This window comes from Panthera uncia (genome assembly GCF_023721935.1).
Source record: "Panthera uncia isolate 11264 chromosome C1 unlocalized genomic scaffold, Puncia_PCG_1.0 HiC_scaffold_4, whole genome shotgun sequence".
Taxonomy (NCBI): Eukaryota; Metazoa; Chordata; class Mammalia; order Carnivora; family Felidae; genus Panthera; species Panthera uncia.
Genome location: NW_026057585.1, coordinates 98,760,552 through 98,773,112, shown reverse-complemented (window position 1 = coordinate 98,773,112; position 12,561 = coordinate 98,760,552). Strand labels below are relative to the sequence as shown.

General features: G+C 41.3%; 1 protein-coding gene across 7 annotated transcripts in view; it reads right to left on the bottom strand.

The window, feature by feature from the left end:
- The window catches only part of RERE (arginine-glutamic acid dipeptide repeats), a 426,890-nt gene that overhangs the window by 212,977 nt on the left and 201,352 nt on the right, over positions 1-12,561 (bottom strand). For 6 of the 7 annotated variants that reach the window (XM_049618826.1, XM_049618828.1, XM_049618825.1 and 3 more), the window contains one exon: positions 10,764-10,889. The exons of the other annotated variant lie outside the window; for it this stretch is intronic. In XM_049618826.1, coding sequence (XP_049474783.1) covers positions 10,764-10,889 — 126 coding nt within the window. The remainder of the gene's footprint in view (positions 1-10,763; positions 10,890-12,561) is intronic. 7 annotated transcript variants of the gene reach the window in all.

The window sequence follows — 12,561 nt, the reverse complement described above, 5'->3', positions numbered from 1 at the left end:
TTTTTGTTTATCACATACTGATACCTAATTACTAAAACCATAGCCAGGAATACCCTCTGGGCTCCACACCACTCTCATTTTCGTGAGAGGTAGAAAACACAGTGGAAAAAACACCCAACAGTCCCTTCTTTCTTAAAAACAAAAAAACAAAAAAAACCTAATACACATACATGCACATCAGGTTTTTTTGGCTAATCTTCCCCTTGACTGTATTAATGCTATACTTTGTGTTGATGGTCTCATTCGTCGCATTTTATGTACTCCTTTTTTAAAAAAAGTCCCTCTTGGGGCACCTGGGTGGCTCAGTCAGTAGAGTGTCCGACTCTTGATTTCAGCTCGGGCCATGATCTCACAGTTCACGAGATCGAGCCCCACACTGGGCTCTGCACTGACAGTGAGGAGCATGCGTGGGATTCTCACTCTGCCCCTTCCCTGCTGACACGTGATCTCACATCCTCTCCCTCTCTCTCAAGATAAATATTTAAAAATAAATAAACAAAAATTTAAATTCTTCTTCACCTGATTTTTAAAATATTTCCCCCTGTCTTCTAAATGAAGAAAACCACTAATTCAATGAATAAGGTGCAGAGTCGGGACCTGTTCTAGGCACTGCAAACAAAATGATGAAAAGCACAGCCCTTCCATTTACTCTTGCCGGAAGGATGGACTACAGTTGATCCTTGAAGGACACAGGTGTAAAACATGCAGGCCCACTTTTATACGCAGATTTGTTACAGTGCAGTAATGCAAATGCATTTTCTCTTCCCTATGACTTTCTTCGTAACATTTTCTTTTTTCTAGCTGACTTTCTTATAAGAATACAGTGTACAGCACATGTATCATACAAAATATATGATAACCAACTATTCACGTGATTAGTAAGGCTTCCTCTAGTAGGCTATGAGAAGTTATGTTCTGTGGCACTCAGAAGTTACACACAGATTTTCTACTGCAGAGCGGGGAGGAGTCAGTGCCTCTAAACCCCAACGTCGGTCCAGGGTCAACTGTATATACATATAAAGTAGCCAAGGCACGTCAGGAACACGGGCGGACTGTCTCCCTCAAAGAGGAGCGAGAGATGGGAAGGTGGGAGAAGGACAGGGCTCATTCTTCTTTTCATTTCAAAGTATATCTTAAATTTTCTCAATGTATTCATTTCCTGGATTGTCTATTTTATCATTTCAAATAACAGAGTTGAGAGCTACAAGATGTAATTGAGTGAGTTTACATGAAACCAAATACCTAAGTTGTACTACTATAGTTACCACAAACTAAGTAAATAGACAAACCAACGTGCCACACATGAATGCCCCAGAAGGACAAAGTCGCATCACAGCAAGCTACACTGACACTTACGGAGGTTTCTCAAGGATAACAACAACCAGAAAGCGACAGAAGAACTGAGTCATCGTGAGGAACCCACCAGTCGAAACACGCCAAACGCCATCCCCCAGCGCTCCAATCTGGGCCAGAAGCAATCAGTGAGAAGCGGCTATTTCATTTCAGCAACACACAATCACCCATTCTATTCAATTAATGTTGACAGGACTTCATTGTTTTGTTGTTATTGTTGTTGTTCTGTTGTTCAGTTTGAACTCGTTTAAAATTAATAGAAGACGCTCGGGTTTGAGAAACGTAAGGGGCCCTGGAACTGGCCTACCTCCTGCAAAGGACGTGATCAGGTCTCTGCATTTACAACAGTCACGAGGTGGAAGGCAGACTTCCGTTCGCTAAAGCTGGGCTGCCACCAGCATCTCCTGGGGCGTGCCTGGGAAAACGATGGATTCCTGGGCCTCACTCCAGAACTACTGAAATAATATTCTGGTTTTACAAGTGAGGAAACTGAGGTGCAGAGAGAGTAAGTAACTTGATCACTAGTAAAGCTTGCCAACATGAATCAAAACAAGACCATAATTTCAACAGTAAAAATGTGTATTTTTTTAACCATGTCCATGATCTATTACTTCACTTCTAAGCAGCTTTTCTCGCCTCGGGAGGCTCAACAGGGAACAAACACCATCACAGGTGTTTTTTTCCTCTGCCTAGAAAAAGATTTTCCTCTTTCTAGAAAAAATCTGAAAATTCATATAGTCCTTCTCATTTCTAGTATTCTAAAAATGAAAAACACCCTGAGCACTCAGTCTCTCCCATCCCCCCCACCCCTCTCTCAGTTTCTTTCTTCCACTTTACTCAAGAATCCCACACTGGGATTAATGGTAGGTGAATTCTGATCTGTTTTTCAAAGGCAGAGCAATTTTGTGTTTACAAAAAAAAAAAAAAAATTGCCATTCCACAGTCGCTACAGTGATTCAGGCAAAAATAATCACTGGGTGGTGTATTAGTGGGTAAAACTTTGATGAAGAACAGGATATTTACATGGTCTCAAAGTTTCTCCGTACAAGTTACTTTTCAACTACAAAGGAAAAGGTGGTAACTTATCCAAGTGATCAAAGTTAACTTAATATCACTAATAATGTGACAAACTGATATCATAATCTCTCTGATGTAAAGACCTTAGGACACAATACCACTAATAAAACAGTCTAGCCTAAAATGCATAACCTAAATCTAATAGGCAGGGAACAACAAACTACAAAAAAACTAGACTGCACTCTTTAAAAACATGTCAGTGTCATCAAAACACAAAGAGAGGAGCACCTGGGTGGCTCAGTCAGTTGGGCGACTGATTTCAGCTCAGGTCATGATCTCGCAGTTTGTGAGTTCGAGCCCCGTGTCGGGCTCTGTGCTGACGGCTCAGAGCCTGGAGCCTGCTTCCGATTCTGTGTCTCCCTCTCTCTCTACCCCTCTCCTGCTCACGCTCTGTGTCTCTCTGTCTCTCAATAATAAATAAATGTTAAAAAAAATTTTTTTAATAAATAAATAAAAATAAATAAATAAATAAAAAGACAAAGAGAAGCTAAGACATTGTTCCAAATTAAAGGAGAGCTAAGACACATGGTAACTAGATGTAAGTGTGATGCTGGTCTAGATATTAGGTCCAAAGAACAAACTGCCACAGAGGGCCCTACTGAGACACATGGCAAAATGTGAACATCTACAGATCAGATGAGTATTGTTAAACTGTTAAATTTCCTGTTTTTGGTAACTATGTGGCGACTATATACATAAATGTCCTTGTTCTTGCAAAATACACAGTTAACTATTTAGAAGTAACAAGTCAAAATGCCTGCCTTTTACTGGTCAAATTCAGAACAGCGGAATAGAGTCCAGAAACAAATCCACATAAATATAGTCAACTGACCTTTGACAAAGGAACAAAAAGGCAAATACAATGGAGAAAAGATAGTTGAACCATAGTTCAACTAATGGTGCTGAACAACCGGGCAGCCACATGTAAAAAACAAAGAAAGAAATCTAGACACAGACTATACCCTTCACAAAAATCAGCTCGAACGGGACCACGTACCTAAAATGTAAAACACAAAACTAGAAAACTCCTAGAAGATAACAAAGGAGAAAAACTAGATGACCCTGGGTTTGGCAATGACTTTTTAAATTCAACACCAAGCACGTAATCCACGGCAGAAGGAATTGATAAACCAGACTTCACTAAAATTAAAAACTGCCCAACAGAAGACACTGTCAAGAAAAGAAAAAGAGAAGCCTCAGACTCGGAGAAAAGACCTACAAAAGACACACCTGACAAAGGATTATTGTCCAAAATATGCAAAGAATTCCTTAACGCTCAACAATAAGAAAATAAACGACCTGATTAAAAACTGAACCACAGACCTTAGCAGACACCTCACCAAAAGATCCACAGATAGCAAGTAAGCATATAAAAACAGAACTCTACATGGTATGTCATCAGAGAAATGCAAATCAAAACAGCAATCAGACATCACTACACATCTATTAGAATGGCGAAAATCCACAACACTGACAACACCAAATGCTGGCAAGAATGGGGATCAAGAGGAACATTCATTCACTGGTAGGAAAGAAAACTGGTACAGCTACGTTGGAAAAGTTTCGTTGCTTCTTTAAAAACCAAACATACTCTTACCATACAATCCAGCAATCACACTCCTTGGTACTTACCCAAAGGACTTGAAAACTTATATCCACACAAAAACCTACATGCAGATTAGTTATAGCAGCTTTATTCATAATTGCTAAAAATAAGAAAAGTGAGGACATCTTTGAGTAAGCGAATGGATAAACTGGTTCATCGAAACAGTGAAATATTATTCAGCATGAAAAAGAAATAAGCTTCAAGCCATGAAAAGACATAGGAGGAACCTTAAGTGCATGCTACTAAGGGAAAGCAGCCAATCTAGAAAGGATACATACTATATGGTTCCAACTCTGACATTCTGCAAAGGCAAAACTGTAAGAGTCAGCAAAGAATTTGCTAGTTGCCAGGGGTTGGGGGAAGGGAGGGGTGAACAGGCAGAGCAAAGAGAGTTTTTGGGGCAATAAAACTCCTCTGTATAAAGCTGTAATAGTGGATACATGGCATTATAAACTAGTCTAAACCCACAGAATGTGCAATATACCAAGGGTGGACCCTAATGGAAGCTATGTGCTTTGGATAATGATGTGTCAATGCAGGTTCATCAACTGTAACATATGTACCACTCTGATAGGGGAGGTTGATGATGGGGGAGACGATTCATGTGTAGAGGTAGGAGGAATGTGGGAAATCTGCACCTTCTGCTCAATTTCGCAATAAACTTAAAACTGCTCTGAAAACTGAAGTCAGGAGGGAGGGAGGGAGGGAGAGAGGGAGGGAGGGAGGGAGGGAGGGAGGGAGGGAGGGAGGACAGACAAATTCAACCTAATTACACAACATGAAATCAAAGACAAAAACAGAAAATGTCCACTTCTAGGCACAAGGCATAATAATTTAGTACACCAATTTCTATAGACCATGGAAGGCCTAATTAACCTTAGGTATATTACTTACACTTCAGTCCAGTCCCTAAGAAAAATCTGGTACTCTAGTGAAGGCCTTGATATTTGTAAGAGTTGCTACCACCACAAGCACTAGGATATCCTAAAATGAGGGGTGACACTAAAAACAAAGTTAAGTTCAACAAAACTGCGTTCTACTTTCGTGGGCTGACGTTTCTTTGGCAATTTATTATGAGTAAAATTAATTCTGGAGAGCTTGTAAAGCCGGAGAACTCCACATATCTACTTAGATATTTTTCAAACAACACAAAACAGCCCAAGAAGGCAAGATTAAAAGACCTTGCAGTGTCCGTGAGGAACACAGGGTGATGCAGGAGGTGCCCCTGAAAAGAGCTGCAGCTCAGTGAAACCTACAGGCAATCTTTCCACCTCGCACCGGCCTACTGTAGTAAGCACACTGCTGAAAGAGTGGGCAGTTTTACGAGATCATAAGGTTATTCAAATCTATGCTCCGACAAGGTGGCTTGATGCCCCTTTTGTAAGAAAAGGAGCAGACGAACAAGACAGACAGCCCTCAAGAACAAATCAGTTGAAATTGGCTTTCATGGGAGAGCAGGATACGCAAACAGCCGTTCAGAGGGAAGGAATTCTCTCTGCAAGCAGGGGATAAAGCCCTCTCATACTGGGAGGCTGGGTGTTTCAAGAATTTTTTCAACTTGCTGCCTTCAAATTCAACAGCTATTAGTCACCTTCCATTTAGGGTAGTTGGACTAATCCCAGCATTTGTATCAGTAATTTTTCTAAAAATTCAGTTGTTTTAATTTCTTCCATGACAATCAAATATAAAAGGCAATGGTTATTTTTGGCATTCTTAATGTCAACTGGGGAAGCTACAGGAAATACTGAAAGAGCAGGACATCCTTAGAAATTCCTGCATATCTACAAAAGCAACCAGACTGGAGTTCTCTACAAGGAACTAGGTAAAAAAAAAAAAAAAAAACATAATCAGCCTTCATTTTAAAATAGCATCCTATAATAAGTGTTCACCTTTAATTACTAAATACTATGAAGTCCCAAGTATGAAAAATATCAGTGTTAGAAACAATACTTACGAATGATAAATACCTTACACAGGAAAGAAATATTATTTTCACACTGGTATGAATTACAATCGCAAAAGTTTAAACTAGACATTAAGCAAAGCATTCTTAGGTTTCGAGGAGGTAAATGATGTATCTCACAGGCCTGCTTTATGGATCCAGGAAGGTAGCAGGGAGCAGCAGAAAAAGCACACACTGAGCAGAGACCCAGGAGACCCAGATTCTGGCCTAGCAGCCCCTCCCGAACAGGAATCTGGGGAAAGCTACGGGGCCCTAGCTTCCCGCTCTGCGTGAGTGGACCAGGTCTGTGTACATCAGTGGAGTGGATTTACTCCAAGGAAAAAGCAAAATCCAATTTCTCACACGCAAGAAGTTTTACCCAAAATGAACACACACAGATCAACAAACGCAACACCACTACAGGAATTATTTTTCAAATGTACACAGATGTCATTAGGATAAATGAAAAAGAAACTCAAAGAGTAGCTGTTTGTTCATCATGCATTTTTTAAACAAAATACTAAAATTATAACCACCACAAGGGCTAACAGGAAAACAAAATTAACTGATACTAAGAAGGTTTCTCACACCGGGGCCCTTGGGTGGTTCAGTCCGTTGGGGGTCTGGCTCTTGATTTCAGCTCAGGTCATGATCTCACAGTTTGGCGGGTTCAAGACCCACCTTGGGCTCTATGCTGCCCCTGCAGAGCCTGCTTGGGGTTCTCTCTCTCTCTCTCTCTCTCTCTCTCTCTCTCTCTCTCTGCCCCTCCCCTGCTTGCACTGTCTCTATCAAAATAAATAAATACACTTTAAAAATTCATTAAACAGAAGACGAAGGGTTCTCACACCATATGTTACCACCACTGTCCACTCATTCAGGGCGAGGCCAGCCTGTGACACTGTCAGCGGCAGAAGCCATCTGCTCTACCAAGCAAGCGAGCAGCACGCTAACTCAGGAGTTTCTTCAAGTAAAGAGGAGGCAAAGGTGGGCACCACTGCAGGGACCATCCAGGAAGTACAGAAGCCAGCCACGAGAGCAACGGACATTACACAAGGCTGGGCGGTGGGGGGGGAGGGGGGGTGGGAGGAGAAGGGTTCCCGAGTTAAACCTCAGAATTCATTCCTGACATTCATTCAAGGCAAGATTTTCTACAACCGTAAACCTCAAATTTTCTCATCTGCAAAATGAAATAAATACCACAAATTAAACTACGTGAGAAGAGTAGCACAGTGCCTGGGCACCAAGTAAATGCTCAGTGTCCGCATACTTCCCTAACGACCAGCCAGCTGATCTGTAAGCGGACAGTTTATAGAGCCACACTTCTCAATCTTCATTTGAAAGCTTTTTCAACATTTTTAGGAATCCACTGATTAGCATCCATGGTTGAAAAGAATACTCTCTCCAGAAAAATCCACATACATATAAGACTCTGCAATTGCAGGAACTTCACAGACCCTGTTACACTTAATGAGTCCTAGGGGCCTATGGACCTCAGACCAAGAATGTCTGGAACACTAATAAATGATTTAACACCTGAATTTGTAAAACAAAAAACTATGTAACAACAGACACTGCTTAATGCATGCTTATCATATGCTCAACACCACACTAAGCAGATCAATGGACTTCTTCACTCTTTGCAACAACTGCTGAGGTAGACAGTAGTGCTGTGCCCACTTTAAAAGTGAGAAAATTAAGTGCCAAGAAGGTAATGAACATGTCCTCCATTACACAGGAACGCATCAGGAGAGAAACATGTTCTCTAAAGAATAATGCACCAAAACCAAAACCAGTAGTTTAAAAAAATGACAAATAAATCGTTTGTCATCTTACACTATTACAGACCTGTCCTATTTATCTGCATCAGCTGCTCAACAGAGGTCTTAAACATGCAAAAAGCTAGGTGACAAAATAAAAATCCTAAGTCTCTAACCAGTCTAACCCTTGCTCTTCCAGTGAGGAAGGGATTAGCACACCCTACAAGAAGTCCAGCCTGCAGAGCCGCCTCCATGAGAACTAAAATGAATGTGCATTTTAAGTCTCCTTTCCAGAGCTGCACCTTCTCTGCTTTTTGGAAAGAGTCTCTGTCCTGCCATTTAAACCACCGGATACTGGGAGCAGCTGCGGGGGTGGAGGGGATCATCTCTACCCAGCGTAGGGAGAAGCTGGGCAACGTTTTCTTTGCCTTCTCACCTCCCTCACTACCCCTGGACTGCCAATAAACACAGCACCTTTTGCTAAAAAAAATCCAAGCTAACATATTCTCTATAAGAAGGGAAAACGCTGCCTTTCCAGCACAAATACTTTAAAATTGAACAAATAAGTTAAAAATTATAAAATTAACTCTTTGAGTTGATATTGCCATTAACGTAGAAACACAGATCAGATACCTGAATATGCAAAGAAAGTTAAATTATGATGCAGTTAGTGCTATCCTATAAAAACTAAATTAACAAAAATAGTCTATTAGGGAAGACATCTGGTGTATCATGGCAAGAACTGTTAATGATATTGTCTGCAACCCTGTAATCAATTTTTTCTCCCAGCAGCTCTCTCATTGCACTGTATTAGATCTGTGTGCCTGCAGAATTTATGAGCACTCCACACATGGGGGGTAGCTTTGCCAACTGGATCCAATTCAGATCCAGCTCAAATGACTTTGGCAGCATGAAGCGTTGTTAAAGAACAATCAATACAGTTTGCTTCATGCAGCATCATCTTGACTCAAAGAAGATTTATTATCTTATTACAGAACCTCCTCAAACCTCCATCTGATGGTATCTGAGTACACCACCGATCATGAACTTATTTAAAACTCCAGGGAACACCATCCTTTTCTGCTAAATAAATAAATAAATAAATACTGGTCATCACTAATGCTAATACAAAAAGTTTACTGAAAATCAATGTTATTATGGGCAAAATTTTAAATCTACTCAACAAATCCTGATTAATGAATATTGTAGTAAATGAAACAGTCTAACAATGACATCCACACTAACTGGAGAATAAAGTAGAAAGTATCAGCCTGAAAGAGAAAATCATCTCTTAGATATATATGGAAACAAGATGGTAACTGTAAAGGCTGAAGTCTTTGAAGTAGAGAGTCAAGTTGGGACTCTGCTAATGGGTCCCTTACGATGTCAATATCTTTCCAGGGATTAACATTAGACTTTTATCCACTACACTGGGTTTTATCTTCCATTGTGAATGGTTGTTATATCAAGAATTCCAAGGTTTCCATAACGTGAGCCTTTTTTCTGGTCTAATTCTTGATAAATTACACCAGCAACTATTTGCACATGACATTGCTGTTGTGACGATTACTCCTGGTTTTGTTACGATGATTAATATCCTAGCTCCCCTGTCCCGGTCCTCTTCTCTTTACACATGGGTGACAGCCCTCACCATCTAGCTGGAGCTTCTGCCGTCTGGCCAGAATGCACCGGATACCCAATCCATCTTCTTAAGCAAGCATTTGCAAATCAGCTTGCCTGGAATAAAAAAGCCTACAAAGGCTTCTCTCCCACGTGTCACATAAAATCTGCCCTCGTCTCACCTCTACCGTGCTCTATGATCTGGCCCCGCGTTATGTGCCACCTCCACCCCCACGACCCACTAACCTGTGCTCTTCCCCGACGTCCTGCGGTCATCTTCTCTCAACTCCCAGCCTCACCAGGCTCACCGTCTATGTGGCTTACAGGGACAGGTGGACACGTACACCTGGAAGGCTCCTCCAGTCTGCCTGTCCACATGTTGCTGATGTATCAAAAACCAAGCCGGCTCCTCAAAACCTGCCTGTCTTCACAAAACTCCCCCAAGTGGGACAGCCCGTTGGGAGCACTCGCTTTTCCTAGTTTCAAGATACTATTATTCTACACTATAACTGAGCAATTCATTATACAGCGCCAAGTATCTTGTGTTATTTTCTGAGTATGCATTTGAGCCCCACGGTCAGATTACGCACAACAAGAGAAAAGACAGGTCTTCAACTTCTTTGGCGATTAACAGCAGTCAATCAGAATAAACACCTGTCTTCCGGAAAACATTATCATTAAATCCTCATAAAGGAAAAAGAAAGGCAGACAGATGTTTACACAACTTTCATAAGAGGGGAGATACAGGACACACAAACCACCCACAGATCACCAACACCAGGCCCCGTGCTCTAGGGACAAAGCACCACAGACACTTCATCCTGCTGCACCTCACACACACGTCATTACCACCAGGTAACGGAGACATTACCAGGGCACAGCCGAGTCCACTGTAGCTACACCCTAACTCAAGCCTTTCAAAGGGTTTAATTCTCTATCTGGCATCGCAGAAGAGCCTAGCTGCTTCTGAGCGATATTCGACAAAATGTCACCTGAGAGGACAGCATCCAAAATAGTTTAGATTTGTGGGCCCTAAGTCCCCACGATGCTGGGGAAGTGCACATTTCACACTTGGACTCAAACTTACCCCCTTTTTTCCCCATTTCAGTTGCCAACATCCATACTCGCTGCTGATTGCCAGCTCCTGCTCCTTGCAACAGCCCAGCATGCTCTCTGCTGGCGCCCCAATACCCTACACCACCAAACCCCGCTGACTTCTGGAACTGTCCTAGAGGGGTAAGGCAAGTCCCGTATTTTGCTTCCTCTGTGCATGTACTTGTTACTCCTTTAAAAACACATACAATACAGCACATTTTTAAAGGGGCTCTGGGGAGGGAGGTAATATTCCTATTTTATACCCTATGGGATATAAAATATTGATAGCTTTTAAAAACGGGATTCTCCTTACCCCTACAGGCCCTCTCCCGGCTTCAGAAAGATGTTGTGGTGGCTGTGATGCCACCGGCAGAGAGCATGCTGGGGGGTCACACAAAGCAGGAGTTGGAGATCTGCAGCAGGCCTGGGAGTTGTGGACCTAAAAAAGAAAAGAGCTTTCAGTTAGCATGCCCAACGTCCCCTCCAGCCCTGGTTACTGGGGGCACGCAGCACACAAGCAGGTATCTGCACCACCCTCGAGCAGATGGCCTCTCAGAGAATTTGTTCTACCACCGAAGTTATCAGCCTTTCTGCATCAGCGCCGTTGCCTTAGTTCAGCATGAACAAACATACGAGCCTTGTGGCTCCAGACTTTAATCTGGGTCCTGTTGTAAAGCAGTATGGTGTGTGCCCCCCAAGTAACCAAGTTAAGATGTGACACAGTGCCAAAACACAGTGACAACGGCATGCTTTGCTTAGAATAAAAACAAAAACGCAATGGTGTCAGATAAACGCAGCCGTAAATGAACCAGAAGTGGACAAACTGAGCTTTCAGAAGAGTTTCTAATGCGAGACCCTAGAGGCACAAGACAGGTACTTAATAAGGAAATATTTGAGGCATTAGGAGGTCAAAGGAAGATCCTACCATTTTCTCAAAGTCCTAGTTTAATTTTGTAACGCTAAAGGCAAGGCAAAAGACAAAGGCTTAATAACAGAGGGAAAAGAGACACCTTTAAAGTGAGTTTTAATTTTCTCCCAGTGCCCATGTGAACAGGCACAAAACATAAGCTCAAGAAAGCCACTATTTCTTTTAGGCGCGAAACGAGCGCTGGTGCGTACCACGTGTCTATGCATCTTCCTTTACACCGTGCAAACATTTAAAGCAGCAGCAGATTAGAGAGCAACTTCTGAAAGCCAGCACCGTCCTTGTAAGTATCAAAACAGATACCTCGATAACAGTTCAAATATGTTCCCTTTTTATACATTCTGGAGAGTACATAACACTTCCAAAAACTAACCAGCCCAGTTTCGTGTGGTTTTTAAATAAACTACAAACTCCATAAGATCCAAACACTTATAGAAGAATCTCTGTTCTTAAAGTTGCTTTAAAATAACAGACAAGCAAACTTTTTAATATTAAAGCATTTTTAGGGAGCTTTCTTAAATTTAATTCCTTCTGAATCACTAACAACTTCCTATAATCCAAGATTTTAACATGTTCCATTAACTACTTATTTTTCTAGGTCTCTTTTAAGACAAAAACACAAATCCCAAGAAAATAAGCTAATAGTGGGGACTGTCTTTATCATGATGGTTTTCTTTGCCTTCTCTACAGATCACCTTCTAGAGTATATCCTGGGCACCCCATAGTACACTTCCTGTGTGGTCAGTCTTGACTCCCACTGCCTCAAGGACGACACACAATCACAACAAGTGTTGTTAGCAACAGCATCTGCTCCACACACACCTCCCTCCTCCCCATACCAGCACCACAAATTCCAAATCAAAGGGTCAACTGTGCATTACAATATACAAAATACTCAGTATTTTTTTTTTACCATAATCATCCAATAAAAATGAATTTCTGGTGAATATTTTGCACTAGTAATTCATCAGTCAGATCATTCAAATTCTTATTCCTTCACATCAAGAGTTTTAAATAAAGAAGACACCTAGTAAAGCATTTCAAAGCACCTTGGCATTATTTTAAATATGCAAAAGTTCAAATAATTATTAAAACATTTTAAGTATTAAAAAGTACATTTCAAAGCAAAGCACTGTTCTTACTTATGAATCGGAAAACATGAACAGGTATCTGTTTCCCTCATTTT